General features: G+C 46.5%; 1 protein-coding gene across 7 annotated transcripts in view; it reads left to right on the forward strand.

The window, feature by feature from the left end:
- Positions 1–16,482, forward strand: part of RBFOX1 (RNA binding protein, fox-1 homolog 1) — a 1,098,419-nt gene that overhangs the window by 681,446 nt on the left and 400,491 nt on the right. For 2 of the 7 annotated variants that reach the window (XM_018040931.1, XM_018040929.1), the window contains exon 1: positions 15,863–16,222. The exons of 4 other annotated variants lie outside the window; for them this stretch is intronic. In XM_018040931.1, coding sequence (XP_017896420.1) covers positions 16,136–16,222 — 87 coding nt within the window. In that variant the 5' untranslated portion in view covers positions 15,863–16,135. Of the gene's footprint in view, positions 1–15,862; positions 16,223–16,482 lie in introns of those variants that run through there. One more of the 7 variants, XM_018040925.1, reaches the window with a different exon arrangement.

Consider the following 16,482-nt stretch of genomic DNA (forward strand, 5'->3'; position numbering starts at 1 on the left):
TATTCTAATGAACATTCTTTTCAATGAGCATAGAGTGTTTGATAAAGAACAAGCTGACTCCGAGTATAGCCTTAAAAAAAATGGTACACAGGGCCTTCTTTATTCTTGATTTTGCTTTTCATTGTGAGCAGAAAGGCCATCTTCCCCTCTTCTTTACTGTCAGACCCTCCCCCCTCTCTCCATGTGTTCTGAGTATAGCAGGTGTGTGGTGAGCTGGGATTCTGGCGGAGTGCAACATGAAAAAGACTCCCAGTAATTACAAAAATAACAACGAGGGCTGCTTAGCATGGTAGGCAGATGAGCACACCGCTAGCCAGAATGATAAATAGTGCCTGCAAAAGTTAGGTCTCAAAGGGAGTGTGGGAACATATGGGGATAAACCACAGCGAAAGTTGGGCATCGTTGGTAAGTTTCAAGCGGTTTAAGGAAGGCCACTCCAGTGCCAAGCTTCCTTTTCTTTTTTTTTTTTTTTTAATCCTAATTTTAAATCTTTCCATTCCCTTTTGTCCCTTTGTTCTATTTCGGTCCTAAAAGAAGTATTCAGCTTTGAGGTCAGCCATGGAGTCTCCAAGGAAGTGAGGTCTGGGTTGTAACCCTAACACAGCCGTACACCCTGGAATCTGTGAATTTCCACCCCGCGCTCTATCCAGTATTGTTGGGGGGCGATGCAAACGAACACAGTAATTATGTTATGGAATGCCAACTTGTTGAGTTCAGATCTGTGATAGGTGGGTGTGCATAAAAATACACTCCTCAAAATGACCCAGCCCAGGAGTTTTATTTGGAGAAGGGGCAAACAGCACTGTCTGCCAAACATTATTTAGAAAGATGTGGATGGTGGTGGGTTGATGTCAGGTTGCTGTTTTGGGTTCGGGTCTGAATATAGCTTGATCTGTGTTGTCACGGCTCTGCAGCAGTGGGATTTCTCTGGAAGGAAATATTTCAGTTCTTGCTTACCATTCATGCAGTTTTTCCTAGGGCTCACTTACAGGAGATTTCAGCATGGAGACAAGGTTCATGATGTAGGTACCCGGTGGTTCGGTGGTAAAGAATCCTCCTGCCAATGCAGGAGACACGGGTTCAATCCCTGGGTCAGGAAGATCCTCTGGAGGAGGAAACAGCAACCTACTTGAGTATTCTTGTCTGGGAAATTCCATGGACACAGGAGCCTGGTGGACTGAGGTCCATGAGGTTGCAAAGAGTCAGACATGACTGAGTATGCATTCATGCACGCATGCACACCTGAGAGGTGGTGTTGGCTCCTTCGTAAGTTTCCAGGATGCCTTATTTAGCAAATACACCAGCATGCTCAGGAATGGAAAGTGAGAAGAGGAATCACACAGACCTGCGGCCCTCCCATTCAACTTAGCCATGAATGATTTGAACTTTCTGAATGATACTTCCTCATCTGTATAATGGGGCTAATACAGGCACCAAAATCAGAGACTTGTTAAAAGATTGACTCAATCAAAGTTTCTAAAGTGCTTAGATCGGAGAAGGCAATGGCACCCCCCTCCAGTACTCTTGCTTGGAAAATCCCATGGACGGAGGAGCCTGGTAGGCTGCAGTCCATGGGGTTGCTGAGAGTCGGGCACGACTGAGTGACTTTACTTTCACTTTTCACTTTCATGCATTGGAGAAGGAAATGGCAACCCGCTCCAGTATTCTTGCCTGGAAAGTTCTTTAAGATGTTTGCTGATACAGATAAGCAAAAAGTATCCCGTATGACTTTTTTAAAGCATGAAGTGAAGTGAAGTCGCTCAGTCGTGTCCGACTCTTTGCAACCCCATGGACTGTAGCCCACCAGGCTCCTCCGTCCATGGGATTCTCCAGGCAAGAATACTGGAGTGGGTTGCCATTTCCTTCTCCAGGGGATCTTCCTGACCCAGGGATCGAACCCAGGTCTCCCACATTGCGGGCAGATGCTTTACCCTCTGAGCCACCAGGGATGCATATATGTATATCTGCTCTTCCCATGGTTACTCTTGAATTAACCCAGAATCTATTAGTTGTAAGGGACAGAAAACTAACTCAGGAACTAGCTTAAGCAATACAGGGCTTTGTTTATTCATGGAGCTGGGATGTTTGGGGTCAACCAGCAAGAAGTGAGCAGTCCCTTAAATGCTGGCCTTTGTATAAATGGAGATGATCAGACTGCCGTGTAACCAATCACCATGAGTCAGCCCCACACTCACAAAAGTGGACTCGGGCCCAAGGGATTTTTCAAGGGCGTTGCTGCACTATTTAGAGCGCTCCCCACAACAACCTAGTAAGGAGAGTATTATAACCTCCGAATTTATAAGTGAATTATTTGATACTCAGTAACTCATCCATGGCAACAGAGCCAGGAATAGTTAGAGCCAGATTCTGAACCTAAGCTCAGTATGGGCCTGATATCTGAGTTCTTAGCCAGTATGGTACATATTATAATAAAAAGAAAATTCTGTTTTATATTAGTCAATTGGAGACCTGCAGAAATATATTTTGCAAAAATGTGTCTTTGGGAAATACACATGGGGCTGCCTGAGCCTGGACCACCCACATGATCTGTGATCCTGGGCAAGTTGCTTAACTTTTCCATGCTTCAGTTTCCCTGTCAGTCATGCAGTGATAGTAGTAGCAAAACTTGCCTTTCAGAGTTGCTGTAAAAATTATATGAGTTAATCTAACTTGGAAAGTTGCATGTACACCAGTGTTCATAACAGCACTACTCACAATTGCCGAGAGACAATTCACAATTGCCAAGAGACACTTGTGGAGACGGTGTAAACACCCATCAGCAGATGAATGGATAAAGAAGATATGGTGTATATAGGTACACACGATGGAGTACTGCTCAGCCATAAAGATGAGTGTGAGATTGCCCTTTGTAGCGACATGGATCACCTAGAGATTATTATACTAAGTGAAATACGTCACTTATTTCACTCAGGCAAATATTATATCATGCATATGTGGAATCTTAAAAAAATAATAATACAAGTCAACTTATTCGCAAAATAGACTCACAGAGAAAACAAACTTATGGTTACCAAAGGCGGAAGGGGAGGGGGACGGATAGCGTGGGATTGATAGATACACACTGCTATGTATAAAACAGACAGACAGAATATTCCTACTGGGTAGCACAGAAAACTACAGTCAATATCTCCTAATAACCTATAATGGAATCTGAAGCTGTATACCTGAAACTAACACAATATTATAAATCAAGTGAAATAAAATGTTAGGTGCTTAATCATGTCCGACTCTTGAGACCCCATGGACTGTAGCCTGCCAGGCTCCTCTGTCCATGGGATTTTCCAGAAAAGAATGCTGGAGTGGGTTTCCATTCCTTTCTCCAGGAGATCTTCCCAACCCAGGGATCAAACCCAGGTATCCTGCATTGCAAGCAGATTCTTTACCATCCGAAAAAAAAAAAAAGAGGTTACACGAGTGAATACGTAAAGGAGTTAGAAGGTGCCTGGCAAATAGTAAATGATATATACGGTTTGTTCCCAAAATATTTAAAAATAGATGGTAATGTCGAGTCAGAAAGGAAATGAGGTCACTCCGGGTGGTTCCTCTTTTGATGTCCCCAGTGTGCCCCAGAAGGGCACTGCTAATCCGGGAAGCTGAGAAGCCCACCTGTCAGAGGCTCTCTCTTGCCACCAGCTGTCAGGCCCTGACATCGTGGAGAAACCATCTGCAGCGGTCAGCACCTTGGCTCCGACTTTAGATGCTCAGCTGCATCGTGTGGTCCTGGGTCCCTCCTCTCTCTATCGTTTTTTCTGCAAGAACCAGACTGCGTAGTCTCTGCAAACACAGATGTGTATGTCCTGGCTCCATTCTCCCCCAGCGCTTGGTGACGGGTTTGGTGGGTGATACTCTATGCCTAACGCACACTTTTTGGGGTCTGTTTGTCTGTTTTCATTTCTGCTGTGAGTCTTCGTTGTAGCACGCCGGATCTTTTGTTGTTGCGGGAGTCCTCACGTGAGGACTGTGGTGTGCAGGCTCAGTTGCCTTTCGGCATGCGACACCTTAGTTCCCCGACCTGGGATTAAACCAGTGTCCACTTCATTAGAAGGCAAATTCTCAACCACTGAACCGTCAGGGAAGTCCCCTACTCTTCAGTTTGATAGCATCTGTTTCTTGGCCTGAAATGGGAGGTGAAAGCTTCCGCTAGAAGGCAGACCTTATCTTAAGACGATTGTTCATTGTCAGACAAAAGGGCTAAGGGTGTGTGTTCGAATTTCTTAGTGTCTGCCTAGGTTTGGGGATTCCCGGATGGCTCAGTGGTAAAGAATCCACCTACCAAGCAGGAGACGCAGGAGACATGGGTTCAGTCCCTGAGTTGGGACGATCCTCTGGAGAAGGAAATGGCAACCTACTCCAGTATTCTTGCCTGGAAGGTCCCATGGACAGTGGAGCCTGGTGGGCTGCAGTCCCTGGGGTCGCAAAGAGTCAGACACGCCTGAGCACTCATACTCCTTGATGGTACAATGTGCAGTGCCTAGGCATCTCCCCACATTGTTTGGTTTTTTTGCCTTCTTGAAACTCTCACTCCTGCTGAACTGTGGTGAGCGTTCTTTCAGTGGCAGGTGTACATCCACAGGGCTGGGCAACGTGATTCCAGGCAAGGACGGTCACCTGATCCGTCACCGGGAGCCTGAGGCCCCACAGGGGTCCACAGATGGATGTCAGGGGACCCACCAACTCTCTGCCGTGATACGGAACATTTTGTGAGTTATGTGCAGTTTTCTGGGATGAGGACAAAATTCTCAGAGTGGTCCATGCATCAAAAATAAGAGTGAAGAACCATCTCATCACCTCGAGAAGAGGCATTTATAGGAGAAAGAGCCAAGGACAAGGTGGGCCAAGGAGATAAGGGGTGCTGGAGGTTGAGATGGTGACACGGGGTCATCTCTTTAGGGCTTTTTCTCTTGGATCACTCTGCCATCTTTTTTCTTTTCTTCCCGTGGTGACTCCTGGCTGGTGTTCCCATGTATCAGCCCATTTCTACTGCCTTAGACCTCCTCTTCCTCGGGAGGTATTTTTTTGCTTCCTGATGACTCAGTGGGGTGGAGGGAGGGGCCGGAGGCCAGCCCTTCTCCAAGCCTGTAAGTCTTGTCCATCTGTCTTTCTGGGCTGTGGTTTTGTCTGGCTTTGCTTTAACGGCAGTTAGGGTACTTGAGAATGAGTGGGAGATTGAGGGCAAAGGAGATGAGGGTCTACTCGCCTTGAGTTTAGTCCAGGCCAGCATTTCTCAGAGTGTGTCCATGACTGTCGCAGGCGCAAAAGGGTTTCTTTTAGGTTTTAGGCGCTAGGACTTCTGGCCTGTTGTACAGGTCTGCGTTTAGTAGCTCTGTTTTCTTGGCCAATCTACTCCCCCTCTCAGTGGCTCTGTGTTCTTGTCTCTGATGCAATAAATGTAACAGAATCTCCTTCATAGGGATTTAGAGGGGATCACCTAGATAACGCATCTGTTGAAATTAGTACAGGACAGGGCCTGGCACAAAGTAAGCATTGAATTCACAGCAACTGTGATAATGATGATGATGGTGGTGGTGGTGACGGTCACAAAGATTCTGATGCAAGTGAAGAAATAGGAGGAGGAGAATTGGGAGAAACAGTAAAGAACTTTGCCCAGGGACTGACATAATTTATTACTCTCAATGGCCAGATATTCATATAGACAGCAAGATGGATGGATGGATAGATGCATGGATGGATGGATGGATAGATGCATGGATGGATGGATGGATGATGAATGGATGGATAGATGGTTGGATGGATGAGTGTGTGTGGATGGATGGATGGATAGGTGGGTGGATAGATGGATGGATGCATGCATGATTGGATGGATAGATGGATGGATAAGTAGGTGGATGGATGGATGGATTGCCAGTCAGTCATCAAATAAGTTTGGGAATGTCTGCATCAAACATGGTCAAACAGGTCTCTATTTTTCTTCCTTTACAGGACTTCTTGGGTGCTGTACTAGGCTATGTACCATGAACCCCGAAGTGGGAGAGAGAACAAGCTGAATCTCTCCCACTTATTTGGCCTCAGGGTTCTTTTTACACATGAAGCATCTCACCAGGCATCTTTGATGCTGAGTTGACTTTGGTAGAGGCCAGTGCAGACGTAGTCTCTCAGGGGAAAAGGATGCGTGGAGTTCAGGTGGTTCAGCCCATTCCGAGGGAGGACAGAGCAGGGCATGGGGTCAGGACAGAAAGACCAGTTCTGAGTCCTGGGGCCTAAGGCTATTTGGAGTGAACTCTGTACCCGGCTCCTGCAGGGCCTTGTAGGGCACACACACACACACACACACACACATGACCAAAGATGCCGGGAGGGCAGGAAGCGCAATCTAGCCAAGCGGCTGAGTATTCATTCCCCCATCCCTGAGAGACCCCAGGGAGTATTTGTTTGCGGAGAACAAGGTCAATATGTTCTCAAACCCAGTTGCCATTCATCCCCAGACAGGTCAGGGGTCGGTTCCTGAAGCATTGTTGATCTCAGCAGAGATGGTGTGCGAGGTTGATATTCTTAGATTTGCTCATTCAGCCGGTCAGTCTGGCTTTCAGAGGAGAATCAGGTCAAGAAGTGCTTAATGATCCGAGAGGAGGCGCTGCCTCCACCACTGGGGGCTGGGGTTTCTAATGCTGATCACCAGCTTCCTCACTCACAAGACCTACTGGAATTTTCTTTGTGTGTGTTCATAACCAATTTTATTGAGAGGGGGGTGTGTGATGTTACTGGGTGGGGGTGACCCAGTGTCCTGGATTTTTTGGGTTATTCTTATTTCAGAGGCACTTCCTCATCCCCACAAACCCCCAGTTGAATTTGAAATTCTCGTATTTTGTTTTCCAAACTGGTCTTCCAGGGACAGTAGCTATGTCCACATATTCGTTAGACTCTCTGTCTTAATTTTTTGGTTTAGAACCGGGAAGAAGAAGGTAAGTTCTTCCAACAGAAATGCACCTCCCTGCTGGCATCTGTAAAAACTATCTGACCAGTTTACATTTGAAGGGAGGAAGGGTTTTGATACTTCTGGTTTGTGTTAGTCAATCAGTCGTGTCCGACTCTGTGCGACCCCATGGACGATAGCCCGCCAGACTCCTCTGTGCAAGGGATTCTCCAGGCTAGAAGGCTGGAGTGGGTTGCCATTCTCTTCTCCAGGGGAATCTTCCTGACCCAGGGATCGAACCTGGGTGTTGTGCTGGTTTGATCCTTGGAACTAGATGCTGCTAATGCCTCATTACTCTGACAACTGTGTCCCCTCTATCAGCTCTGAGCCAGGGCCTCGGCTAACCGTGTCTGTATGTGACTCCTTTTTGAGTCTCTCGACACCCCGCGAGGTGTGGTTGCTCATCGTATTCTTGCTTTGTTGTTGCCGTTCAGTCATTAAGTCGTGTCTGGCTCTTTGTGACCCCATGGTTTGCAGCACGCCAGGCTTCCCTGTCCCGCACCATCTTCCGGAGTTTGTCCAAGTTCATGTTTTACAGATAATAAACCTGAGGCACAGAGATGTTAAGATTTTGGCATAAGAACACACAGCGACCATCGGGTGGAAGTGTCAGGCAATGAGAGAATATAGCAATGCCGCTGAGAACTGATGCTTGCTTAGTACTTATGTAAGAGCTTGTGTAAGTGCTTGTGTAAGAGCTCTCCATGCGTCACCTGATTCACACGTGTTAACTGATCCCAGTGGGCTGGGATGTGTCTTCTCTTCCCAGGATGTGACTCTCCTGGCTGGACTGGTCCTTGGCTGAGGTTACAAATGAGGTGACTATAACCTAGAGAACAGGCGGTCGGTGGAAGCTTCTCCTATGGAAGGTCTTGCCTCCCTGGTAGTTGACACGACGGGGTGTGTGGGGCAGGGGGGAGGTGGCTCCCTCCCACCCTCCCCTCTTCTGGGAGCTCACATGTCAACCCTCAGCCTCAGGACCATAAGCATTATGTAGCATCTCAGAAACTTTTTCTTTGAGGTCCATTTCCCTTTGAGACAAAACCCTTCCATGCTTTGATCTTACCTGCATTGGATGGGGTTAGAATGCGTGCCTGGTGCTGAGTGTGCACATGTGTGCTCAGTTGCTCGGTCGTGTCCGACTCTTTATGACCCCATGGACTGTAGCCTGCCAGGCTCCTCTATCCATGGGCTTTTCCAGGCCAGAATACTGGAGTGGGTTGCCATTCTCTTCTCTAGGTGATCGTGAGTGGAGTGGAGTTTATCCATTTTGGTTCAAGTCGTTGCTCTAGAGTGGTTGTTTATCATGCTTTTGCAGAGATTAGGGGTGTGTAGAAGGGAAAACTGGCCCCTGAGAATTAAGAAAGTGCCTGTTTTGCTGTCTAACATTGGACAGGTCACTTAACCTCTCTGAACCTCCAGAGCATCGTGGGGCTACCCCAGATAATTCTCAAGTGCCTCCTGGACGTCTACTCTGTGCCCAGTCCTGTGAGAAAGATGGGAAAACAAAATGATGGGGCAGGAGGTGGAGGGCGTGAAATAGAAGCGTACCCTGAAACAGTCGCCAGCCAGGTCTTTACCAGGTGGGAGAAAACCACTGCTGGTCTTCCAGGGGTTTAGACAGGTAGGGTTCTAATCTCTGGAGAGGGTGGGAAAGCTGTCTGGGGCATCAAACGCATGTTTGCTTGTTGAAGAAGGGAGCGTTCGTGGGTCCTGGGAGGAAACAGATGGCATGAAGGCTCCTACAGAGACATCATTGTGGTGTACAGGTAGGGCATTGAGGAGGCAGACTTGACCGGAAGACTGGGATGACTAGGAAACCCTTGACCTGGGCACATGAAAGACATTGCTGAAGAAGAAAACATCCACTAAACTAGCCCTTTGTGAACACTTTCCGAGTGCCAGGAACACCCGTATGCAGCCTATCATTTCACAGCAGCAGCGTACCTGTTCAACAGGCCAGATGTTGTCCCATTTTACCCCGAGGAGACTGGGGCTCAGGGCTAAGTGTCTTCTCATCCCAGATCAAATGTTGAAAAGGATGACAGAGCCAGGATCCCAACTTGGCCTCTACAGGTATGGAGCTCATGCTTTCTCATGGTACCCAGACCCTTCCAGGTGAGTTGAGATGACCTTGGAAACCTGAAGCTCTCAATGGTATGGAGACCGCCGGCAAATGCAATGTGTAAATGCAGCTTCACTCTTACTGGTCCAGAACCATTGTTCTGTCAGTCATTCTCTCAGGAAGCATTTTAGGAAGCTTCATTTGTCTACTCGGCCTTTTAGTCATTGGGTAAATAAGCATGGGGACACTTCCCAGGTAGCCCTAATAGTAAAACAAAACAAAACAAAACAAAACCCGCCTAAGAGAAGTGAGAGATGTGGGTTCCATCTCTGGGTCGGAAAGATCCCCTGGAGGAGGGCATGGCAACCCACTCCAGTATTCTTGCCTGGAGAGTGTCATGGGCAGAGGAGCCTGGCGGGTTATAGGCCATTGAGTCACAAAGAATCGGACATAACTGAAAAGACTTAGCACTGCATGAACAAGAATGAATAACACGCTTCCTTCTGTGAGCCAGTCTACCTACTTGAAGGAATCATCACACGTAAAAGAATCATTATTATACAATATAACATGATTTTAGCACACGGGTGATGGTACAGTTAGTTCTGCCTGGGGTGATGCAAAAGGTTTTACAGAAAATGTGCCTTTGACTAAGGCCAGTAATGTTAAATTACAAAGAAGGAAGGGAGACAGGGAGAAAGGAAGGAAAGAAGGGAGGGAAAGAGGGTAGTTCTGCATAGCAGGCAAATTTGTAAGGAGTGGTGGATTCGTGAAGGTGTTTGGCAAAGGCAGCTCAGTGTGGTTTGCAGAGAAGTGATTGGTACAAGGAAGGACAGTGTGTATTAGAGGATGCAGCTGGGAAAGGAAAGCTGAGGGATATGGCAAAGACCTTGAAAAACGGTACAAAATTCTGTCACCCAACTTGGCCTGGAAATGGGGTGTGTGCTAAGCGGCTTCAGTTGTGTCCACCACTTCCTGGCCCTATGGGCTGTATAGCCTACCAGGCTCCTCTGTCCATGGGATTCTCCAGGCAAGAATACTGGAGTGGGTTGCCATGCCCTCCTCCAGAGGATCTTCCCAACCCAGGGATTGGACCAGAGTCTTTTAAGTCTCCTGCGTTGTCAGGCGGGTTCTTTACCACTAGCACCACCTGGGAATGGGGAGGCGTGGGTCATTAATCTGCATAGATCTTCCTCAGGAGATAACGACTGTCAATACCTGCAAGATAAAGAGTATGATTATTGTCAGAGAAACACTCCGTTCCCTGCGAATTCTGTTTTGTCCTGTTCTGATGGTCATTTTTCAGGAAGCAGGTAAAGGATGATGGGGATGGTCACAAAGGCTCCTGATCAGGGGGTGTGTGGGGCGGGGCGGGGGAGGTGGCTCTCTCCCAGACTTCAGGGATTGTTGAGCCAAGGAAGTGTGTGCCAAAGGTTCTAGATCTTCCAGGCTCTCAAGAGATCAGGCAGATATACAGTGTATAGACGGTACTTCCGTTGAAACATGCCCGCTCCTTTTCGTGTTGTGACGTCAAAGCATCATCGCTGTTGTTGTCGTCATCATCCCCGTTAGCACGTTCATCCTCATCGTCCCCTATAAACTGGATTTGGTCCACGAGGCAGCAGTCGGCTCTGTTGGCCAATAGCAGCCGTAAGTCAGGAATCAGTCTTTGCTGAGTGCTCCCCGATCCCATCCTTCAGCCAATCCTTGTGCTTTTTGTCCTTTCTCCTTCTCTTACATGAGTGTTGAGACTTGGGGTAGCTGCTGCTCGGAAGGGTTGGTGCTGGCTGGTCACCCTCATGTTGGCTCTCAGGATCCAGGGAAAGAGTTGTCCTATGTGACAGCATAGGAAGAACCTTCTGGGGTTCCCTCACGGTCCAGTGGCTGAGACTCCTTGCCCCCATTGCAGCGGGCCCGGGTTCATTCCCTGGTCAGCAGGCAACTAGAGGCCATGTGTCACAGCTAAAACCCAGTGCAGTCAACTAAATAAAATAAATAAAAAATGTTTTAAATAGAAAAACTATTAAAAAAAAAACAAGCAGCAGCATTTGAATCCAGGAAAGGATAAGAGAGCTCAGTAACCATGAAGCGAGTGTCTTGTTGCACAGCAGAAATGAGCACAAGATTGTAAAGCAATTATTTTTGTTGTTCAGTCGCTAAGTCATGTCCGACTTCACTCTGTGACCCCATGGACTGCAGCATGCTAGCCTTCCCTGTCCTTTGCTATCTCCCAGAGTTTGCTCAAACTCATGTCCATTGAGCCAGCGATGCTATCCAGCCATCTCACCCTCTGTCGTCCCCTTCTCCTTTTGCCTTTGATCTTTCCCAGCATCGTGGTCTTTTCCAATAAGTTGGCTCTTTGCATCAGGTGGCCAAAGTATTGGAGCTTCAGCATCAGTACTTCCAATGAATATTATACTCTAACTTAATAAAAAATAAAAAAAAGAAAGGATTTGGATAAAGATGAGAAAAACCATGAGGCAAACCTGGCTTTGACTGTTTTTGTATGACCCTTAAGCTCAGATTGGTTTATATAATTTTAAACGGTTGAGAAAAACTAAAGAGAATATTTTGTGACAGGTGAAAATGACTGGAAATTCAAATTTCAGAATCCACTTATGCACTGTGATCATTTTCATATGAAAATGGCACAGTTTTGAGTAGCTGTAACACAGAGAGTTGAAGGTTCACGACATCTAAAATATTTGTCACCTGCCCATTTTCAGAAAAAAAGTTTGCCCTCCGCTGCTTGCGACTGCCAGCGTGCTAATGGTACATGGCTCTTGGTTTGAATTCAGTCTTCCATTCATTCCCATGTTTGCTACCCACTGAGAAGGCGATGGCACCCCACTCCAGCACTCTTGCCTGGCAAATCCCAGGGACGGAGGAGCCTGGTGGGCTGCAGTCCTTGGGGTCGCTGAGAGTTGGACACGACTGAGCTACTTCCCTTTCACTTTTCACTTTCATGCATTGGAGAAGGAAATGGCAACCCACTCCAGTGTTCTTGCCTGGAGAATCCCAGGGACGAGGGAGCCTGGTGAGCTGCCGTCTATGGGGTCGCACAGAGTCGGACACGACTGAAGCGACTTAGCAGCAGCAGCAGCAGCAGCCAGACTATATCTCTTGTCCTTTGCCTCTTTTTTTTTTCTTTTTTTCTCACTCTCTCTTTAAATTCCTACAAGATACTATGAGCTTAAGACACCAGTACTAGACACTGTAGCTACCTGTTTACTGTGAGCCAATGGGAAGTGAAGATACAGAGAATATAGCGACTGCTTCTCTGTCCATGGAGCTTTTCCTGGCAAGAATGCTGGCGTGAGTAGACATTCCCTTCGAAAGATCTTCCCAACCCAGGAATCGAACCCAGGTCTCCTGCATTGCAGGCAGATTCTTTACCATCTGAGCCACCAGGGAAGCCCACCTTTTAGTGGAAGAAATGGACCCCCAAGCCAAGAGCTATGGTCCAGTCATACTGGATGCTTCCCGTTTGGGAAAACAGAACATGTTAGAAAACAAGAGGTTTTGGTTAGTGATCATTACTTATTTCCGTGTTGTATTATTTCATAAAGTTTGGTGGATGGGTTTTGAAAAAGGAAACATTCATTTCACACCGCTTCACAAATATAACTACTACAATCATAGATGACAGCGGTATCTAAATATAAAATCAGAATCAGAGGAGATGTGAGTAACAGGACTGGAGGTGGCGAGAACAGGAAGATGAAAACACAGATACGCCCGTAGTACAGGTCAAAGGAATGGACAGAGCTGAACCTCTTATTGGGCTCTGACCTCGCAGCCAAAGTGAAAAAGGGTCACAAGACAACAGGCCTTTATTTTCAGAGAGAGGGTAAAGGTATGCTACGTGCTCAGGAGCAGAAAAGCTTTCGTGGCTCAGAGTTCTTACAAAGAAAAGAGAAAGCACCTTTTGCAAAGGAGACGGCATATACCTACATGTTCCGGTTGTACAGGCACGCCTCATTTCATTGTGCCTCCCAGGTGCTGTGTTTGTTGTTAACAGACTGAGTGTTTATGGCAACCCTGAGTCAAGCAAGTCGGCGGACACCATTCTCCCAACAGCACTGCCTCACCTCACATCTCTGTCGTGTTTTGGTAACTCTCACTGTTTCAGACTTTTTCACTATTTTCCGTTTGTCCGTGTCTGCGATAACTGATTTTCAAGGGGACGATTACAGCTCGCTGAGGATTCAGATGGTGGGGAGCTTCCCCGGTGGCTCAGAGGGTAAAGCGTCTGCCTGCAATGCGGGAGACCTGGATTCAATCCCTGGGTCGGGAAGATCCCCTGGAGAAGGCAATGGCACCCCACTCCAGTATTCTTGCCTGGAGAATCCCATGGACGGAGGAACCTGGTGGGCTACAGTCCACGGGGTCACAAAGAGTCAGACACGACTGAGTGACTTCACTTTCACTTTCACTTTAGCCTATTTTAACAACAAAGTATTTTTTAAATTAAGGCATATACTTCTTTTAGACGTAAGGCTATCACACACTTAATAGACTATAGTATAGTGTAAACCATATCTTTTTCATGCACTGGGAAACCAGAAATGTGTGCAACTTGCTTTATTGCAGTGTCTTCAAGGTCTACCTATATTTCTGAAATACATCACCAAGTTCTTTAAAAAAAACAGCACACATAGTAATATATAGAAGACTCTTATATTTACGTAACTCTACAGTTTCCATGCCATTCCATGCCGTATTTCATTGAGCATTACCGACTCAATGGACATGAATTTGAGCAAACTGCAGGAGATGGTGAAGGACAGGGAAGCCTAGCTGTGCTGCAGTCCATGTGGTCGCAAAGAATCGGACACAACTTAGCAACTGAACAAGTTTCCAAAACACTTCCACAGTTTTGCTCATCAGAACCCTCTTGGTGAAGAGGAAGTGAGTATTATCAGTTACATAGGAGATTCAGGAAACAAAGTCTAAATGTATACATTTCTGGCCTCCCTGAACTCCTGCCTCCTGGTCCAGTGATTTTTCCCTCAGAGACATAACACAATCTGACCCCAGGGCTTTCCAAAATCAGGAAGAGCTCTCCCCGCCCCCCAGGAAGCAGTCTCGGTAAAGCTTCTGTTCTCACTGGTAACTTCTCAGAAGAGCAGTGTTGAAAGTCAGCGTCAAAAGCTAAAGTTAGAAACAGTATCAGGCTGTTAAGTAAGAGAGGGTCAACTCGCAGCTGTTCCTGGAGCTTTCTGAATCGTAACAGGGTGGCCACTTGGATACATGAGAATCAATTATAGAGAAACCTTGTCAAGATGGCCCCAATTCAGCCTTAAATCATTGCATTCTCTGCCAAACGCTGTCCACTGTCGTTATCTAGAAATGTAATTATGCAACTAAATCAAGCAGCTAAAATTAGTGTAGTGTAAAAACACCTTGGCGATCTAAAAGTGGAGGCATTGACATTTGGATTTAGAAAAAGCCAATAGTTGAATACGTTTTGCTGTGTCTGATGCTCTCCAAGTTTCAACAAAAATCTATATCCAGTGTCAGGTTTCGAGTTCGAGGTGGGAGGTGGCAAGCAGATGTTGGGCTTGAAGGTGATTTTCAGTGATCTCCAGGGCGTTTAGCATGGCCTGAGTAGACTGTCTGTGCTCTCAAAACTGGGAAATTCTCCACACTAGCAGGTGCTTTCCTGGGATACATATTAGAAGAGTGACAATCTGAAGGCTGTCTTTGCCTTCCACCCGAAGTCAAAGGCTTATGTATACCAGGCGTCCGTAGAGGAACAGGAAACACAGGATAAGAATGCCAAATACATGTCTTGTACACATTGTGAGAGGATGCCAAGCACTTTTCTCGTCACACAACCCTATGAGGTAGGGTCTGTTATTATCTCAGTTTTCCAAATGAAGAAGCGAAGGTTCAGAGACGCTGAGCAACGTGTTCGGCATCACACAGCTGCCAACTTGGGACAGCCAAGTCAGTATAATTCCACTTCCTGCAATCCCATCTGGGTGTATCTGTGACCTCGTATCGCATGCTGGACCATCACTTGGATGTTTTCAAACATCAGAAAGATCTGAAATACTGGAGTGAATTTCTCATCTGTGGTTTTGGTGTACATTGGGTATGCCTTTAAACTCTCGGAGCAGGGAGTCATCTGATTAATAGATTGCATATTAAAATATATCAACTGAAAGCTCAAAGACAAAGAATGTTAAAACTTTATTTTTAAGGCATATGAAATTATATTACAGAACCAAATACTGTAATGGATACAGTGGCCAATTAGGAATTAGGAGCCTGGCATTGCCTCTCATGTGTGGAGGGCTGTGAGCGTGCAATTCAGCCAGTGTGAACCTCATTTCTCGTGTGGACCAGGAACTAGTAGCTACTTGCGAGAGTTTTGAGAATGAAATTCCAAAACATGTGTAAATAATTTAGCTATAGTTCTGTGTGCCATAGCACACACTGCAGATACTTGGTGGTATGATTGTATTTTGGGCACAAGTTGCCCCTTTAAAACTAAAACCAGGGAGAGAGAAAGAGAGAGAGAGAGACATAGGATAACAAGATAGCATCTTCTTCGTTTCTCTGTGATCAGAAGCAGAGGCTGTCTGCGTTCCTCTACTGAGCTTTTAAGTGGCAGCTGATAATCATATCAATTGACATTTCTCAGCTTTCCTTTCTAACCATCCCGCACAGACTCCAATTTTGTTTTTTCCTTTTCCCCAAATTCCTTCGGAAAGAGCCCAAATCTGCCAGCCTGACCACCTTGCTCCCTGTCTCTGGGTCTCTCTCACTCTCTCTGAGAACTAAATTAATGAAGAGTATTTGGTTAGTCATGTTAGGCAAGCCGTTCCCAAAATAGAACCTTCCATTTTGGTAGCTTCAACCCTGCAGCTGCTGTGTCTCTCCCTCGTCTGCGAAGAAAACTTTCACATTAAGAGTTGCTGATGCTGGATTTTCTTTCTCTCCCCTCTGAGTGTTGATGAGCTCTGCGCTCCTGACAGCGGCGATCTGGCTCTCAGCTCTGTGGTTCGGAAGAAGTTGGGTCTATAGATTTTTTTTTTTTCTTTCTTTTTTTTCCCCAACTCTCCATTGATGCGTTGAGCTTCCGAGGGGATCCCACCTGCCCGTAAAGCATGTTGCCTTCTCAAGGAGTCCTCTTGCATCCCTATGGCGTACCTATGATCGTTCCAGCCGCCCCCTACTTCCCAGGACTGATCCAGGTAATTCAAGGCCACTGCCAGCCAGCAACTTAACTCCAGAGCGCGCAGAGTAATAATTGGAATTTTTATGGTTGAGAAAGCAAACACTTTTAATACAGGAAAAAGCCCTCGTGTAGTCTGAGGGAAGACAGTAGGAAATCAAAAAGATGGATCACCCTAATCTGGCTATTGACATCTCTCATGGTTGAATAAATGGTGTAGTTGAGCTATATTTGCTTGTATTGATCGGGCTGCTGTTTAACATTCATGCCTTTGCTTGG

The sequence above is a fragment of the Capra hircus genome, chromosome 25, assembly GCF_001704415.2.
Source record: "Capra hircus breed San Clemente chromosome 25, ASM170441v1, whole genome shotgun sequence".
Lineage (NCBI taxonomy): Eukaryota > Metazoa > Chordata > Mammalia > Artiodactyla > Bovidae > Capra > Capra hircus.